Source organism: Acomys minous (genome assembly GCF_964271855.1).
Source record: "Acomys minous genome assembly, chromosome: 15".
In the NCBI taxonomy this organism is placed as follows: Eukaryota; Metazoa; Chordata; class Mammalia; order Rodentia; family Muridae; genus Acomys; species Acomys minous.
Window position 1 is genome coordinate 8,345,124 of NC_140497.1, and position 12,932 is coordinate 8,358,055.

General features: G+C 47.7%; 2 protein-coding genes across 5 annotated transcripts in view; one reads left to right on the forward strand and one right to left on the reverse strand.

Moving 5' to 3' along the window:
- Positions 1-1,225, reverse strand: part of ERICH1 (glutamate rich 1) — an 89,302-nt gene extending 88,077 nt beyond the window's left edge. For both annotated transcript variants that reach the window (XM_084760640.1, XM_084760644.1), the window contains exon 1: positions 1,102-1,225. In XM_084760640.1, coding sequence (XP_084616766.1) covers positions 1,102-1,123 — 22 coding nt within the window. In that variant the 5' untranslated portion in view covers positions 1,124-1,225. The remainder of the gene's footprint in view (positions 1-1,101) is intronic.
- Positions 1,226-6,361: 5,136 nt separating this feature from the next.
- The window catches only part of DLGAP2 (DLG associated protein 2), a 704,261-nt gene continuing 697,690 nt past the window's right edge, over positions 6,362-12,932 (forward strand). For all 3 annotated transcript variants that reach the window (XM_084758843.1, XM_084758842.1, XM_084758846.1), the window contains exon 1: positions 6,362-6,657. Coding sequence is in view for 2 of the 3 variants with exons in the window: in XM_084758842.1 (XP_084614968.1) it covers positions 6,640-6,657 (18 nt within the window). In the remaining variant the exon portion in view is untranslated. The remainder of the gene's footprint in view (positions 6,658-12,932) is intronic.

Below are 12,932 nucleotides of genomic sequence, written 5' to 3' on the forward strand. Positions count from 1 at the left end.
GATTAAAGGTGTGTGCCACTACGCCTGGTGAGTTAATGTCAAGATAAGAAGCATCTCAAACTTAGAAAGGAGTGGGAGAAGAGGGAGCACAGGTGTAGAATCACCCCAGAACGCAGGAGACAGCCGAACACTTATTAACCAATAAAGCGTTTGTGCCCTCTTCCAGTGTGGCTTATAAAAGGGTTTTGATGCTCAGGAAAAGAACGCTTATGTCCATGTTGGAACATAACATCAGATTGTTTGGAAATGGTTATGGGTTATGACCTTTCTAATCTCTGAGATGATCTTACTCTCCCCGCCACCCCCACCTCCTCCTTGCAATTGGGTGAAAGTGAGAACTCACTGGGCTGAGGTGTGGTTGATAGCACAGTTTTCCAGAGGGGGGTTGGGGTGGGTGGGCCACACAATGGGGACTATACTAATTTTTGGTTTATGGTTTTCTTTCTTGCTAGGAAATTAGTTTCCTGCTTTCAAAGCAGATACTTAGGAACTGTATATACTTGCCACTAGCTGCCGCGCGGCTGGCCCAGCAACTGCACAAGGGAGAAGGATGTTTTAAACACAGATAAACCACACAGCCTCTACTCCCATCACAGGAACTGCACTTCCAGGACCTCAGGGTGCTAACCTAGAGATGAGGGTCATAGGAGCAGCAGGTTAGCCTGGCAGCCAGGCAGACACTGGGTCTGGTGTCACCATGGCCCCTTGTCCCCCTGCCAGCTCCACCCCAGCGCTGTTACTGGGCGAAGAGTGTCCAAGAGACAGGTGTTAACACTGAGGCTCCAGTGCGGTCCAGGGACAAGGAAGGCCCAGCCAGCGGCAGTCGGAACCCAGCACGTGAGACGGGAGTCTTCAAGGGCTTTCTCGCCACTTGGGCCCCACAAACTTCCACAATCTCTCGGATGCCGGGTACCTCAGGGCCCATCTTGCCCCGCCCAGCCCTAGACACTTAAGGTCCCAGAAGTCCCACGACCCCTCATCTCTCAACGCTTAGGGCCTTCAGCCTACCACGTCTGTTGGGCACAACAAGCGGAACCCCTCCACCCATTGGGTATCTCAGACCGACCCAGTTTCCGTTCACTTTCCGCGCTTCCTGCCTACCGTGCTTCCGATGAGCAGACATACTGGACTCTAGATGGGGATCCTGGGCCCCAGCTGCCTCCGGACACCCGGCGCTTCCGGATTCCTCTCGTGTAGGCCCGCCCACAATACTAGGAATGCCTAATCAGGACCCGACTTCCCGGCCTCCAGATGTCAATCATCCAAATCCGGCGGTTGATTGGTTCGTATGAGGCCCGGGCGTGGCTTAGGCTCTGCCTCTGGGAGCCAGGCTCTGGAGCCTGCGCAGAAGGCGGGCAGTCCCGTAACACAGCTCCTGGGGTTTGTCCCTCTGATGGACTTGGGCCAAGACACAGCTAGGGACTCTACGAGCTCTGCACAGTTGCGGAACTTGGGGTGCAAGCTGGAGAAAGGTTGCCGAGGAGAGAAGGAAGACCAGACGAGGTCCGTCGGACACCTGCCATCCATTCCGCAAGCCCCCACATCATATCTGCTGTTGGATTGCTGCACCCACAAGCCGGCGGTGCCGAGCGACAGCGCCTCTCCTCGGCTTCACTTCTACGGATCCCTCTCTTTGTGTCGTTTTCCCACCTGAACCACTTTGCTTTTAGCCCAGCGATGTTGTCTCACTAGAACCCTTGGATCCATTCTTTTTCGTTCTTGACCCTTCGTCCTTGAATCGCTTCTTTCGAAACACGGCCTGCAAGCTGGAGTTAACGTTCATGAAAGGTCAGACAAGAGAGGCGCATGACAAGACTAAGGACCATACCCGACGAGAGGAGCTCTTTGAAGAGAAATAATGCAGAGAGCAGATGTCTGGTTAACTGAGCTGAACGAGCACAGACTTGAGACAGTGAAAGAGGAAAACCTGATGTTATGAAGAGAATGCTCACAACAGAAAAGTGCCTGCCTGCGGAGATCTAAGGCGTTCGATGGCGGGGTGGGGGTGGGGAGGGAGAAAGGCGGGGCTGCTGGTGTTGTTGGGAGTTTTTTGGGAATAAGGACATCTATGACAGCGGAAGAGAAGAGATGTCACCGACGGACTGAAGACATAGTAGCTTCTGAAAAACCTGGGTTGGGATCCAGTTTGTATTTGCGTTTTCTTCTCTAAAACCACAAGGTGGGGTGGGCAAGCAAGGAAAAAGTTGCAGTGAGCAGGCTTTTTAGGACAACATGACCCAATGTTTCTATTATTTCTCCAGGTTATTACGTTCCAGGTAGCAGGTGAGGACATGCTTAGGAAATAATCGTACAAGCGGTGCTTTGAGTAAATCACAAAATAAATAAACAGATCAGTACCTAATAACTGGACTTTGCTGCTTTATTCTACTTTGCTGGTGAAGAGCATGGAAGAAGCAACTTTGATCTGTCCATGGAGATGTGGAAAACTGATCAGTCTTGACCCCAGAGGTGAAATAGTCTGATGGAAATGTTAAAGTGGCTTTAGTTCTCTCTATTGAGAGCAAACTGCATTGAGATGAAGCAAGAGACTATTGTCAGCCGCTTGCAATAAGGACGGTGTTGGTAGTTAGCATCTGAGTTGTGGCAAGAAGTACTCCGAGAAAGGTATTTTCTGACTCATCGGCAGACTGGTCTGTGATAGAAAAGTGGATGTCTAGCGTGGGTTCAGGGTTTTGGTTCAGAAACTGTAAAGTTGGGGTTTCAGGCTGATATGGGGATCCTTTGGGAAGCGCTTTGTTAAGTAGTGCTGTGTGCCTTTTGATACATAAACTCAGAAGTTCGTGGAGGCAATGAGGATGACCACAGTAGCGGTGAGGAACTGAGCCGTGAGGCCGGCGTGATGACGCACACCTTTACTCCCAGCACTGTGGAGGCAGAGGCAGGCGGATCCCCCTTAAGTTCGAGGCCAGCTTGGTCTACAAAGAGAGTCCCAGGACAGCCAGCGCTATACAAAGTAACTCTGTCTCAGGAAAACAAGAACAAAAAAGAAAGAGAAAGAGAAAGAAAGGAAGCTGAGCCACCCCATGGCCTCTAACCTTTGGAAATTTGAAAGACCGAGGAAGCCCCAGCGCTGGTCCAAGGGAAGGAGGAATGATTAGAGAGGACGGTGAATGACAACCACCTACAGCCAAGTCAGAGCAGAGGTTACCTGTGTCCGTGCACAGTTGGATTTGTTAAGGGCAGGTCTTTGGGATTGGTTATAGTAATTTCATTGGAATGCTAGACACAAAGCATGATGGTTAAAGAAAAGAGGCGATAATAGATGTAGACCGCAACGCCATTTCCTGCTGTAGTCCCCAGGAGCGCCAGCAAACATCAGTCTCGGTCAACCACAAGCACCATCCACTCAGCTGGAAGGCTAGCCGTGGGAAAAGAGGTTGCTTCCTTCTCTCTTCCACACATACCTACGCAGAAAGATCACATCTAACTTGTTTCCTTTTAAAGTCCATCTCTTCCTCACTCCTACTGCTGTTTTCCAGCTCTTAATTCACTACCAGAAGAGAACATGAACAGAAGAGGTAAACAAAAACAAAACCATGCCCCACACCAAACCAAACCAACCAACCAACCAAAAGACAAAAACAAAACAACCCCCACAAACAACTAAAGCAATCACGTTGGGCAGGAGAGATGGGTCAGAACTCTTGCTGTTCTTGCACAGAACCTGGGTTCCATTCCTCACACTCACGTGGTGGTTCACAACCCTCCAGAACTGCATTTCTAGGAGATCTGATAACTTCTGTCCTTCAAGAACATCATCAAGCAAGCACACACTGGTGCACACACATACATTCAGGCAAAATACTCATATACATAAAGTAAAATAAACATTAAAAAAACCTCAGTAACTGTAGCCCATTACAGGACCAGGATGAAAAGAAAACAAAAAGAGAAACAGAGAAAGCATTTGACAAAAATCTAATATTTGTTCATCCTTTAGAAAAAAACCAACAAAACCCTCCCAGTCAACAGTAAATAAAAGGTGATTTATTCAACTTGATAAAGAACATTAGAAGCTTTCTTACAAAGATCAGGAACAAGGCAAGGATACTCCCTATAACCACTAATTTTAAACATCATACTAGAAATCCTAGCTAATGCAATGAGACAAGAAAAGGAAACAAAGAGACTATACATTTGGATGGAAGAAATAAAAACAGCTTTGTTTGCAAGTGACATGAAGAAAATCCTGTCCTGGTTAAAATCCACATAAAACTAGGCTGTGTATTAGACATTATTCCAAGTCCTTCAAATGTGTTTTAAAACCTCCCAAGTCACAGTTTGTAAGTCTACATTCCCGATGGCCTCCCAGTTCTTAATCTAGTCATTTAGAAAAAAAGGTTAGTCTCTTTTTGTCTCTGGGTTTTCAGACCTGTTCTTCCTACTACCAGAACTTTCCTCTCCCTCACTCTTTTCTCTCCTAAATCCTGTTCTTCTGGGGAGCTTTGGCAGAAGTCAACCTCTGGCTTCATTCACCTCATTGACATCAAACTCTGATGGTGGCTTTCTTTGACATTGTTGGAGTTGCTCAGAATGGGAAGCAGAGGAGAGGGAGGACGGAGGCGATTGTGAAGTGCCTCCGACTATTCCTCTCAGAATCTTCAATAGGATTGAGCTCCAGTTGCCTAAAAGAAAGATCATCCTGATCACGTAACCTTCCCTTTCCCACTCTTTTTATTCCTGTTTAGTTCCCAGAGGTAAGTCTTTCAAATAAGTTACCCATACTCATATCCATGTCTTGGGACCTGTTGTGGGGCAAACGTTGAGGGAGACAATGTATCGGCCCCTCACAGTACTTAACATTGCAGACTACTTGCTGTCCCTTTAACTTTCTAGCAACACAGTATATTTTCTTCATAGAAACAAACTTAATTCATGGTTACATGTCACTGCTGTAAGTTTAGTTACAGATCAAGTCTGGATGTGTGCTCAGTGACAATCTCTTTTTCTGTCTTGTTCACAAGCCCACAAGACAGAAGTCCTCACGATAAGTACCATAGTACCAGTTGTGTTTCTCTCCTCGGTGTCATGGCACGAGATAGCACGTAAGTGAATGAAAGGCCGGGGCACACGTGGAGAGTAGTAGAAAAACGGGTAATAGAATTTTCAACTTGATGTGCAATCTAGATTTTTGTTTGAGGCTCAGGAAAGCCATTATTTCACATTCTTTTGAGAGAGGAAACAAAGTTGAATGTGCTAAAACACTAAAAAGTTATGTCAGACTTCTTTGATTCATTTAGGTATCTCTCACTTTTGCTTTTAAAGTGCACTGCAGTTGATTATGTGAAAACATCTTATGGAGGTTGTTTTTATGTAAAGATCTTGGAATTTTGTAAAGTATTGGGTCCTTCTCCTGTCTCTCTTCTATTCTCATCTATTTGTCTTTCAGTAAATATTCATCCTGCTGATTCAGTTTTGGTCACATTTCAACTTCCTAACACCAGAGACAAAAGCCCTCTATTACACTTACATGTGCATGGAGCCTAGTGACGTGCCCAAGGTTTGGCAGGTATAATGGTAGCTCGCCAGAGCTCAGTGTCAAACTCTGTCTTTAGATGCCGTCGCATTTTACTCTAGGCCACAGGAACTTTTCTTCAGTGGTAGACAGATCTGAGAAGGATATCTCCGTGAGTCTAACTAGGTTTCATCAAAACATGGCTAATTAGGCTGAATTTGCCAGACTGTTACTGCTTGTCTTCAGGACTTCTCTGAGATAAAAAGGATATATTTTTTTCCTTTGCTTTCCATCCATACATCTATATACTGCTGCAACAAACGAGGGACTGACACGATGTCAATACTGCTTTTTCCCTGTGTCTGGACCAGGTTTATTAATAAAGATTGCCCCCATTGGGGGACCCCCAATTCCAGTGAGCACCAGGACCAGTAGTTTACTGGTGAGGAGGTAACAGGTGGAAACAGATTGTATTGACAGCGCCCGGAGGAGCATTGTTTCTGTCTTCTAGCGCTCCCTCTGTGTCCTGGGAGCCCACTAGGACTTCATCGGGCAGAGTTCTGTGTACCTATGTGTCCTGGTTCACATTCAGCTGGACCTTCCTTCCCAGACGCATTGGCTTGCGTGTGGGTTCCCACGCTGACCAACAAACCGAGCACTTGCGGTGTGAGACCTTGCTCCCCGGCCCGGTACCGTCTCTGTCCTCGAGTGACCCAGTGCTCTGCGCGCAACAGTTGGGACCCGCTGTGCGCGGGCTCCTCGGCCGTGCGCGCCACGCGACCTCCGGGCCAGGCTTGCCATTGGCAGCTCCACCGCGGCCTGAGCGCTCCCCCTAGGCGCGCGCCGCTGGGCCCTTCCTCAGATGGAGCCACGCACCGGCCGCCCCCCAGTGCGCCGGTGCCTCCCCGGGCGCCGAGTGCGCAGGCGCCGGCTGTGAGGACCGACCGTGCGCCGGGCTCGAACGGGGTCGGAGCGCGCGGCGGCGGTGGCAGCGGCGGCGGTGGCAGCGGCGGTAGCGGCGGACAGACAGACCGAGGATCGACGCACAGACCCAAAGATTCTGGAGCTTGGGAGCTGGCGGCAGTGCCGTGCGCGCCGCCTGGCCTGAGGGGTGGCCACCTTGCCATGTCGCTCTGCACCCACTGAACTAGGAAAGCCCAAGGATGTCCGCTCTGAGGAAGGTGCGAGACGCGCGGGGCCGCGGGGACTGGGATGAGGGGACTTGGGCGCTAAGTGGTGAGTGCCGTCGGGGCAGGGAGGGGGCGGTGCTGCGATAGCGACCGGCGTGGGCCCTTCCTAGGCGGCTGCGTTGCGGGTAGGAGGCTACTAGGAAAAGACTCCGGGAGTGTGAGAAGACTCCTAAGGGCGGCCGGTGCTCCGGGGTCCGCCACTGGGGTCCTTCCGGGCTGCAGCGCCCCGTGGCAGGGTTTCTGGCACACGGGTTCCCTGGGTGCAGGAGCGAGGCGGAGGTGTGAAATTCCCCGCTCTGCGAGGCCAGATAATGGGGGTGCAGCGTGGGGCGCCAGCCAGCGAGGGGCTCTGATGGGGCAGTGGGGAGCGACCTGTGTTTCCCCTCCCCCAAGCCCGGGTGGCCACCCAGACCCAGACTGGGAATGAATGGAAGGTGCTTGGAGCCGGTGTTAACGGGCACTACTGGGGTCGCAGAGGCGGGGAGGGGCCACTTGTGCCCTTTGCAGCAGCCGTCGCGACCCGCAGGGCCTGGGCCTGGGGGTTGGGAGGAGGTAGCCGCTGCTGAGCTCTCCAAGTGCGAGCCGGGAGCACGGGGGCTTTTTTAGGGGTGGTTGCTAAGCGAAGCGCTACCCAGCTCAGGGTTTTGTAACTAAGCCTCCCCCGGCAGCTGCTGTTGCTGTTCTCGGGCTCTTTCCCTAACGATCGCAGAAGAAATAATGAGGATGTAATTATTACAGCCCTGCGCGGCAAAGGGGTGGGGGGCGGCAGGCACCGGCTCCTCTGCTTGGCGCCGGCCAGGTGGGGCCGGGCAGAGCAGGAGATTTCTCTACCACCCTCCTGGAGCGGCTGGGTGGTGGGAGGTGCTGCTCTGGGACCCGAGGCAGGTGCTGGGGCTCTATAGCGAGTTAGGTGAGGTGGGCAAAGGGCAGCAGACTGCTCCCAGGCGGGCGCAGAGTGCCGCAGGTGGAGGGGACCCCGGAGCGCCGCGGCCGTTTAGCGATTCTCACCCGCAACTCACAACACCCTGTGTGGCGCTCCTACACTTTGGGAATGCTGTGCCAGCCACCCGCATGTCCCTTCTTTCTTTCAAATAGATGTCAATTCTGGCCCGGGTCGCAATTCAAATGCGTGATTGACTTATCAGCAGAGGCTGTGTTGTATTGATGAGACTATAAAGCGAACGGGCAGCGAATTCGCCTTCGCTGTTGATGAACTCTGCCAGCCCAGGATGTGGGCGTTTCAGGGCTGGAGATTAAAGCGCAGCAGTTTTTCCTGGCGTCTAATACTTGGAGGCGGGAGGGAGCTATCTGGACGTTGAGCCTTGGGATTCCTGTTAGTGGCCAGGGTGGGTACATCAGCCTACAACCTTGAGATCTGACTGTTACCTTGGATGCCAGTCACCTGTGTCTTACAGAGGCTCTGATTGTACAGTCCGTGAACTAATTAACTGCATTTGTAATGAGAAAACAACCTGGAGTCTCAACATGGCTCAAAGTAGTCCAAGACCGCTTCAGGGCAGTGTACAAGTCGGAAGCTGGCTTACTTAATTCAACCTCCCCGGCAATATAGAGACTTAAAGTACATTATAACATGATTTTTTTTTAAAATCTTCATAGTCTCTGTGGAAGTTACTACATAGCCAAGGGCAAAAAAAATTGGTGATATGATGAAAAAATAATAATTTTTGGCAGGTCAGGTTGTTACTCTGGTGTTTTAAAAAATGCCATTAATCAGGATTCTCCAGTAGCCGAATTGTCTTGTGCAGGCAGTTGGGTGACTCACGCAGATTAGTTTCCACGGTAATTGTAGACTGTGCATACCGCTTCCTTTTAGATTATGTGACTTTTTCATTACTTAGAAGAGAACAAATTAGAATATTTTATGCCCCACATCTGGCCACGCGGCTGGCAGGCCACAGGGAGCCCTCTGCTTGAGCACATCTGGGTCTGGAGAAACATAAACCCAGTGACAGAAGATGTGGAGTAGACAGGGAGTCTCCGCTCCACTCCATAGGGCTGGTGCAGTAAAGGTGAGGTTTCTTCTCTGAGACGAGGCACCATGAGCTAGCTAGCTGTTCCCCTCTGAGATCCCCTCTTTCAGTCAGTAGGTGTGGAGCCGCCTGCTCTTGCTCTGACCTGTACCTTGGTATTGTAGGTCAAAGGGTAACACACCGGGTAAGCGAGTGCTATGCCAAACAAGGTAATTAACACCCCCTCCCCCGCCCGCCCCGTGGAACTTTTGTTTTCCCTAGAGAAAGCTTCCAGGCTGAGCAGCCCTAGCATTGTTCCCTTTGCTGCCCTCAACCTTCCTCAGCCTTAGTGAAGTTAGGCTAAGTGGTGCGCTGGAAGAGGCAAGAGACTCCTTTACAGATCCCTGATGTGCTGTGCCTGAGGGCACATTGATCCTGGTAGCTTCATAGCAGTGTTGTCATCTCTCCAGAGTGACGTAAGCGTGTTCCTCTATGGCAATCTGTTGCTTCTCCTATTTTTGTCCACTTCATTTTTGACAGTGATAGAAATTCCAAATCGAATATTAGAAGCAAAAATATGCTTCTTAGAATTTAATTCATGTACCAAGAACGCGATCAATTGCGGCATTTTATTAAGTGTTACAGGATTTTTAATGCTATATTATTCTTTTGTAATTATATTTGAGGCAAAACCCCCTTCATCTCAGTTGCCCAAGGAGTGAAGATATACACTTTGATTATAGAATTAATGAGGAAGTCAATTAAATATTACTTATTGACCCTTGGAATGGGTATGCCATGATCATGCATTGGCTACAATAAAAATAGCTGTGATTCATCATTTTGGCCAGATGGAAGTCATATTTAGAGCATTGCAGTATGTTGGCTATAAAAGAATTAGAGCTTTACCACACAGGAAGTTAGTGGGCAAAACATTCTATGCAGTTAAAATTGCTCTTAATCAACCATAGTTCTAACTAGCCTTTGGTTTTCACCCTTTAAGCACTCACATTTGATGAGCATCTACTGAAATGTGCTCAGTTGTTCCTTGGTATTTGTGTGTGGAGATCTTGAGTGTGGCAATTCACTTGTATTCATAATAAAAACATTCCGGGGTTTTAGGAGGCCGTGTGTCCAGGGTCTGCTTCTGAGAAGGTGTAGGGTTGTAGATTTCCAGGCTGGAGTGAAACCTGCAGCTGCCCTTGGTGGGTTCTGCCTTGCTGCACCTGAGAGCATCGGCACACAGCACATCTGGTTCTTAATTCATCTCTTTGGCAAAGGTGATGGGAATTAACTAGCTGATTTTCCTTGATCCTGAAAATGAGAAGGCCTCTCCAGGGCTTCCTTACAGCGTCCCTTTCTGTGCGCCCAGGAGACTATTGTTCTAGGTTTTCTGGGGACCCTGGAGGGGTGGAATTCTGTGAGAGCTTTTTTGCATCTGGTATTGCTGGTTTTCTGGGGACCCTGGAGGGGTGGAATTCTGTGAGAGCTTTTTTGCATCTGGTATTGCTGACGCAATAAAAAGCCAACACTTTTAACATCCAGCCTTCCTCTCCTGACCTTTCAAGAACTAGTGGCCTTATTGGTTGCCAGGACATCAGTCATGCAGTGTGAGTCTCCTCTGCTTTGGAGGTGCCTCTCGTTCTCAGGGTGTGGCTGTGGTGGGCCACCTCCTTCCAGTGGTGGGATGGATGAGTGGCAGGGCACATCACAGGTTCTGTGACTTTGTTAGGTTGTTCGATCACTAAAGAACCTAAAATTGAATGTGACTTCTGAGAAAGGGAACCTTTTAGGAAATGCGGATGTAAAGAGAGAAGACCTGAAGCTACTGTAGCCAAATTACAACCTCTCTAAAAATTAAGCATGTTTCCTCAGCCCCTGTCTGAGGAGGAAAGAGGGTCCAGGTTATTTGAGAGAACCAGCTTTAGCTGCTCATTCAGATACGTAAACGTGGAAATTCTCCTTTTGAATTGGGTCTTCTGTTCCTGACAGCCAAGTGGCATAGGTAGGTTTTTTAGCTTATTCAGAAATTTCCAAGTAAAAACTTTAATTTTGGAGCAAGATTAGTTCATTATTACATTCTTACATGTTCCTACCAGAACAACAACAACAACAACAACAAAACTTGAACTAATTTTTTCTGAAAAGGAATAGATGTTTGGACATACCCCCTCCCTTAATAAAATTATAGCAAAATTTTAAAATAGCTTTGTGTATCTAGTTAGCCATTGGTTTAAAAATGATACCCCATGCTGTGCATACAGAGGGAGGCCGAATAGCAGGCACAGATACACAGCTGGAAAGTAAAAGAATGTGATTATGCCCTAGAGTCAGTAGGGTATCCAGGCAATATGGAAGCATAAACTTGTGTGCTTAATCGGCATTCATCTTGCTGTTTCTGCACAAGGTGACAAGTGGCATAGCATCTTGTTTTATAAAGGACGACTTAGTTCAGTTCTGCTGTCACCTGCTTACACAACTGAGTGCCATTTACCAATCGGTTGGCCTTGCTGTGTTTTAATTACCCTTTACCAAAAGGGGCATAATCTAATATTAACTTGGTGGGATGACAACACGGATTAAATGAATTGAATGAATTGATGGCGGTAGCACTGTAAGAAAAATGGTTGGAACTTTCAGTAAGTCTTGACTCTTTTCAATTATGAAGAAACAAAGCCAGTCTCAGCTCCGTTTCAGCCACCAGTGCTATAAGTTATCACATTACCCTGACTTCTGAGAGTATTGTAGTATTCTCACTTACTTATATATTTATTTGTCAATCCTTCAAAAGACAAATTTAAGAGGACTTAACCAACAAAAGCATGGAAGAAATGTTAATAAAATAGAAAGTACCAACAAGGTAACAATCATCAGCATTAAGGACGTTTTGAATGTTACGATTGACCATGAGCTCCCTAGGAATTGTATCAGCAGAACTCAAAATACATAAATCTTTACTTGGTTCCTTTGTTGGGTGGACATCACAAATACATAAAAACCGTGTAGGTGCTTTCCCAAGCAGTTCATATAGAGAGGAGTTGGGGCTGTAATAAAGTAGCTGTTGTATAAATGTGAAAGTATTTCTCTTGATTGTGTATTAGGATACACTAAGATGGAAACCAAAGACAAAAAAACCTAAGTACAATCTAGAAGAGGCCATGTGTGCTGTCCATTAGTAACATGCCATCTCAGTGCCGTGATGGTGAGACCGCCGGTCTTCATATCTTTGCATTGCTCACAGCCATGTTATAGTTAATGGTAAATATATGTGTGAGCCATGGCGTATATCCTGTGGACAATGCAAGCTTTTGAGTTTTATGTACCTACCTACTTCCCAAAGCCGTGGTACATGGTGTTTTATTGTAAGGGAAGTGACCATAACACACTGATGGTAACAGCATGTGGAGAGAGTCCTTATACTAAACAAGTGCTTTTAAAATTAAAATGAGTCTACCACCAGAAAACACTTCACTAATTGAAAGTGCCAAAAAACAAAACAAAACAAAACAAAAAAAAAACCACACACACCAAAACCAGATATACATTTAATACATATACCAAATGTTATCAGTTAGCTGCACCTGGCTTAAATGTACTCAAAACACTGGCATCAGCCTATTGTCTGTGGGCAAAATTATCTAACAAAACTCCTATATTATAGTTGAGTGTATTATACCTTATCTAATAGCTGTATTGGAAGCCAAAAATCGAATGGTTGCATGGGTACCCTTCTGTATCACCGTGGGGTTGAAAAGTTGTAAACCCAGTTATCACCAATTAGAGGCCAGCTAATGTGAGTTATCTCTGACTCATTGCCACTTCTCCTTGCTCCCCTATCCCTCAGAAAGTCTCCTCTGGGCCAGCACATCTCCTGTGGCATGCCTCACACTGTGGTCTTCCCCAAATCTGCTAAGAATGTGGCTTTGCGAGCAAGAGTCTTTGGTTTTATTTGCCCACTGCTCCTGGCCCAGGAAGAGCTGTTGCATTGGTGAGTGACCCCAGGAGCTACATTCTGCCCAGTGTGGCGCCAGGATTTCCTCAGCTTTGACTTGGAATTCTTTTTTTGTTCTTCTAGCACCAAAGTATCTTTTGTGGGAATCCTTCACCCCCAAACACTTCATCTTGTAATGCTGTGTTACTCTTTGTCCCTGATTTGGCCTAGGGTACCACACTTTTGCCACACTTAATAATGTTTTCTTTAAAAAAAAATTTAATGTGTGTTTGCCTGCATGTATGTGTGTTGCCATGTGCACGTCTGATGTCCTTGGAGCCAGAAGAGGGAGTCAGACTCTTGGT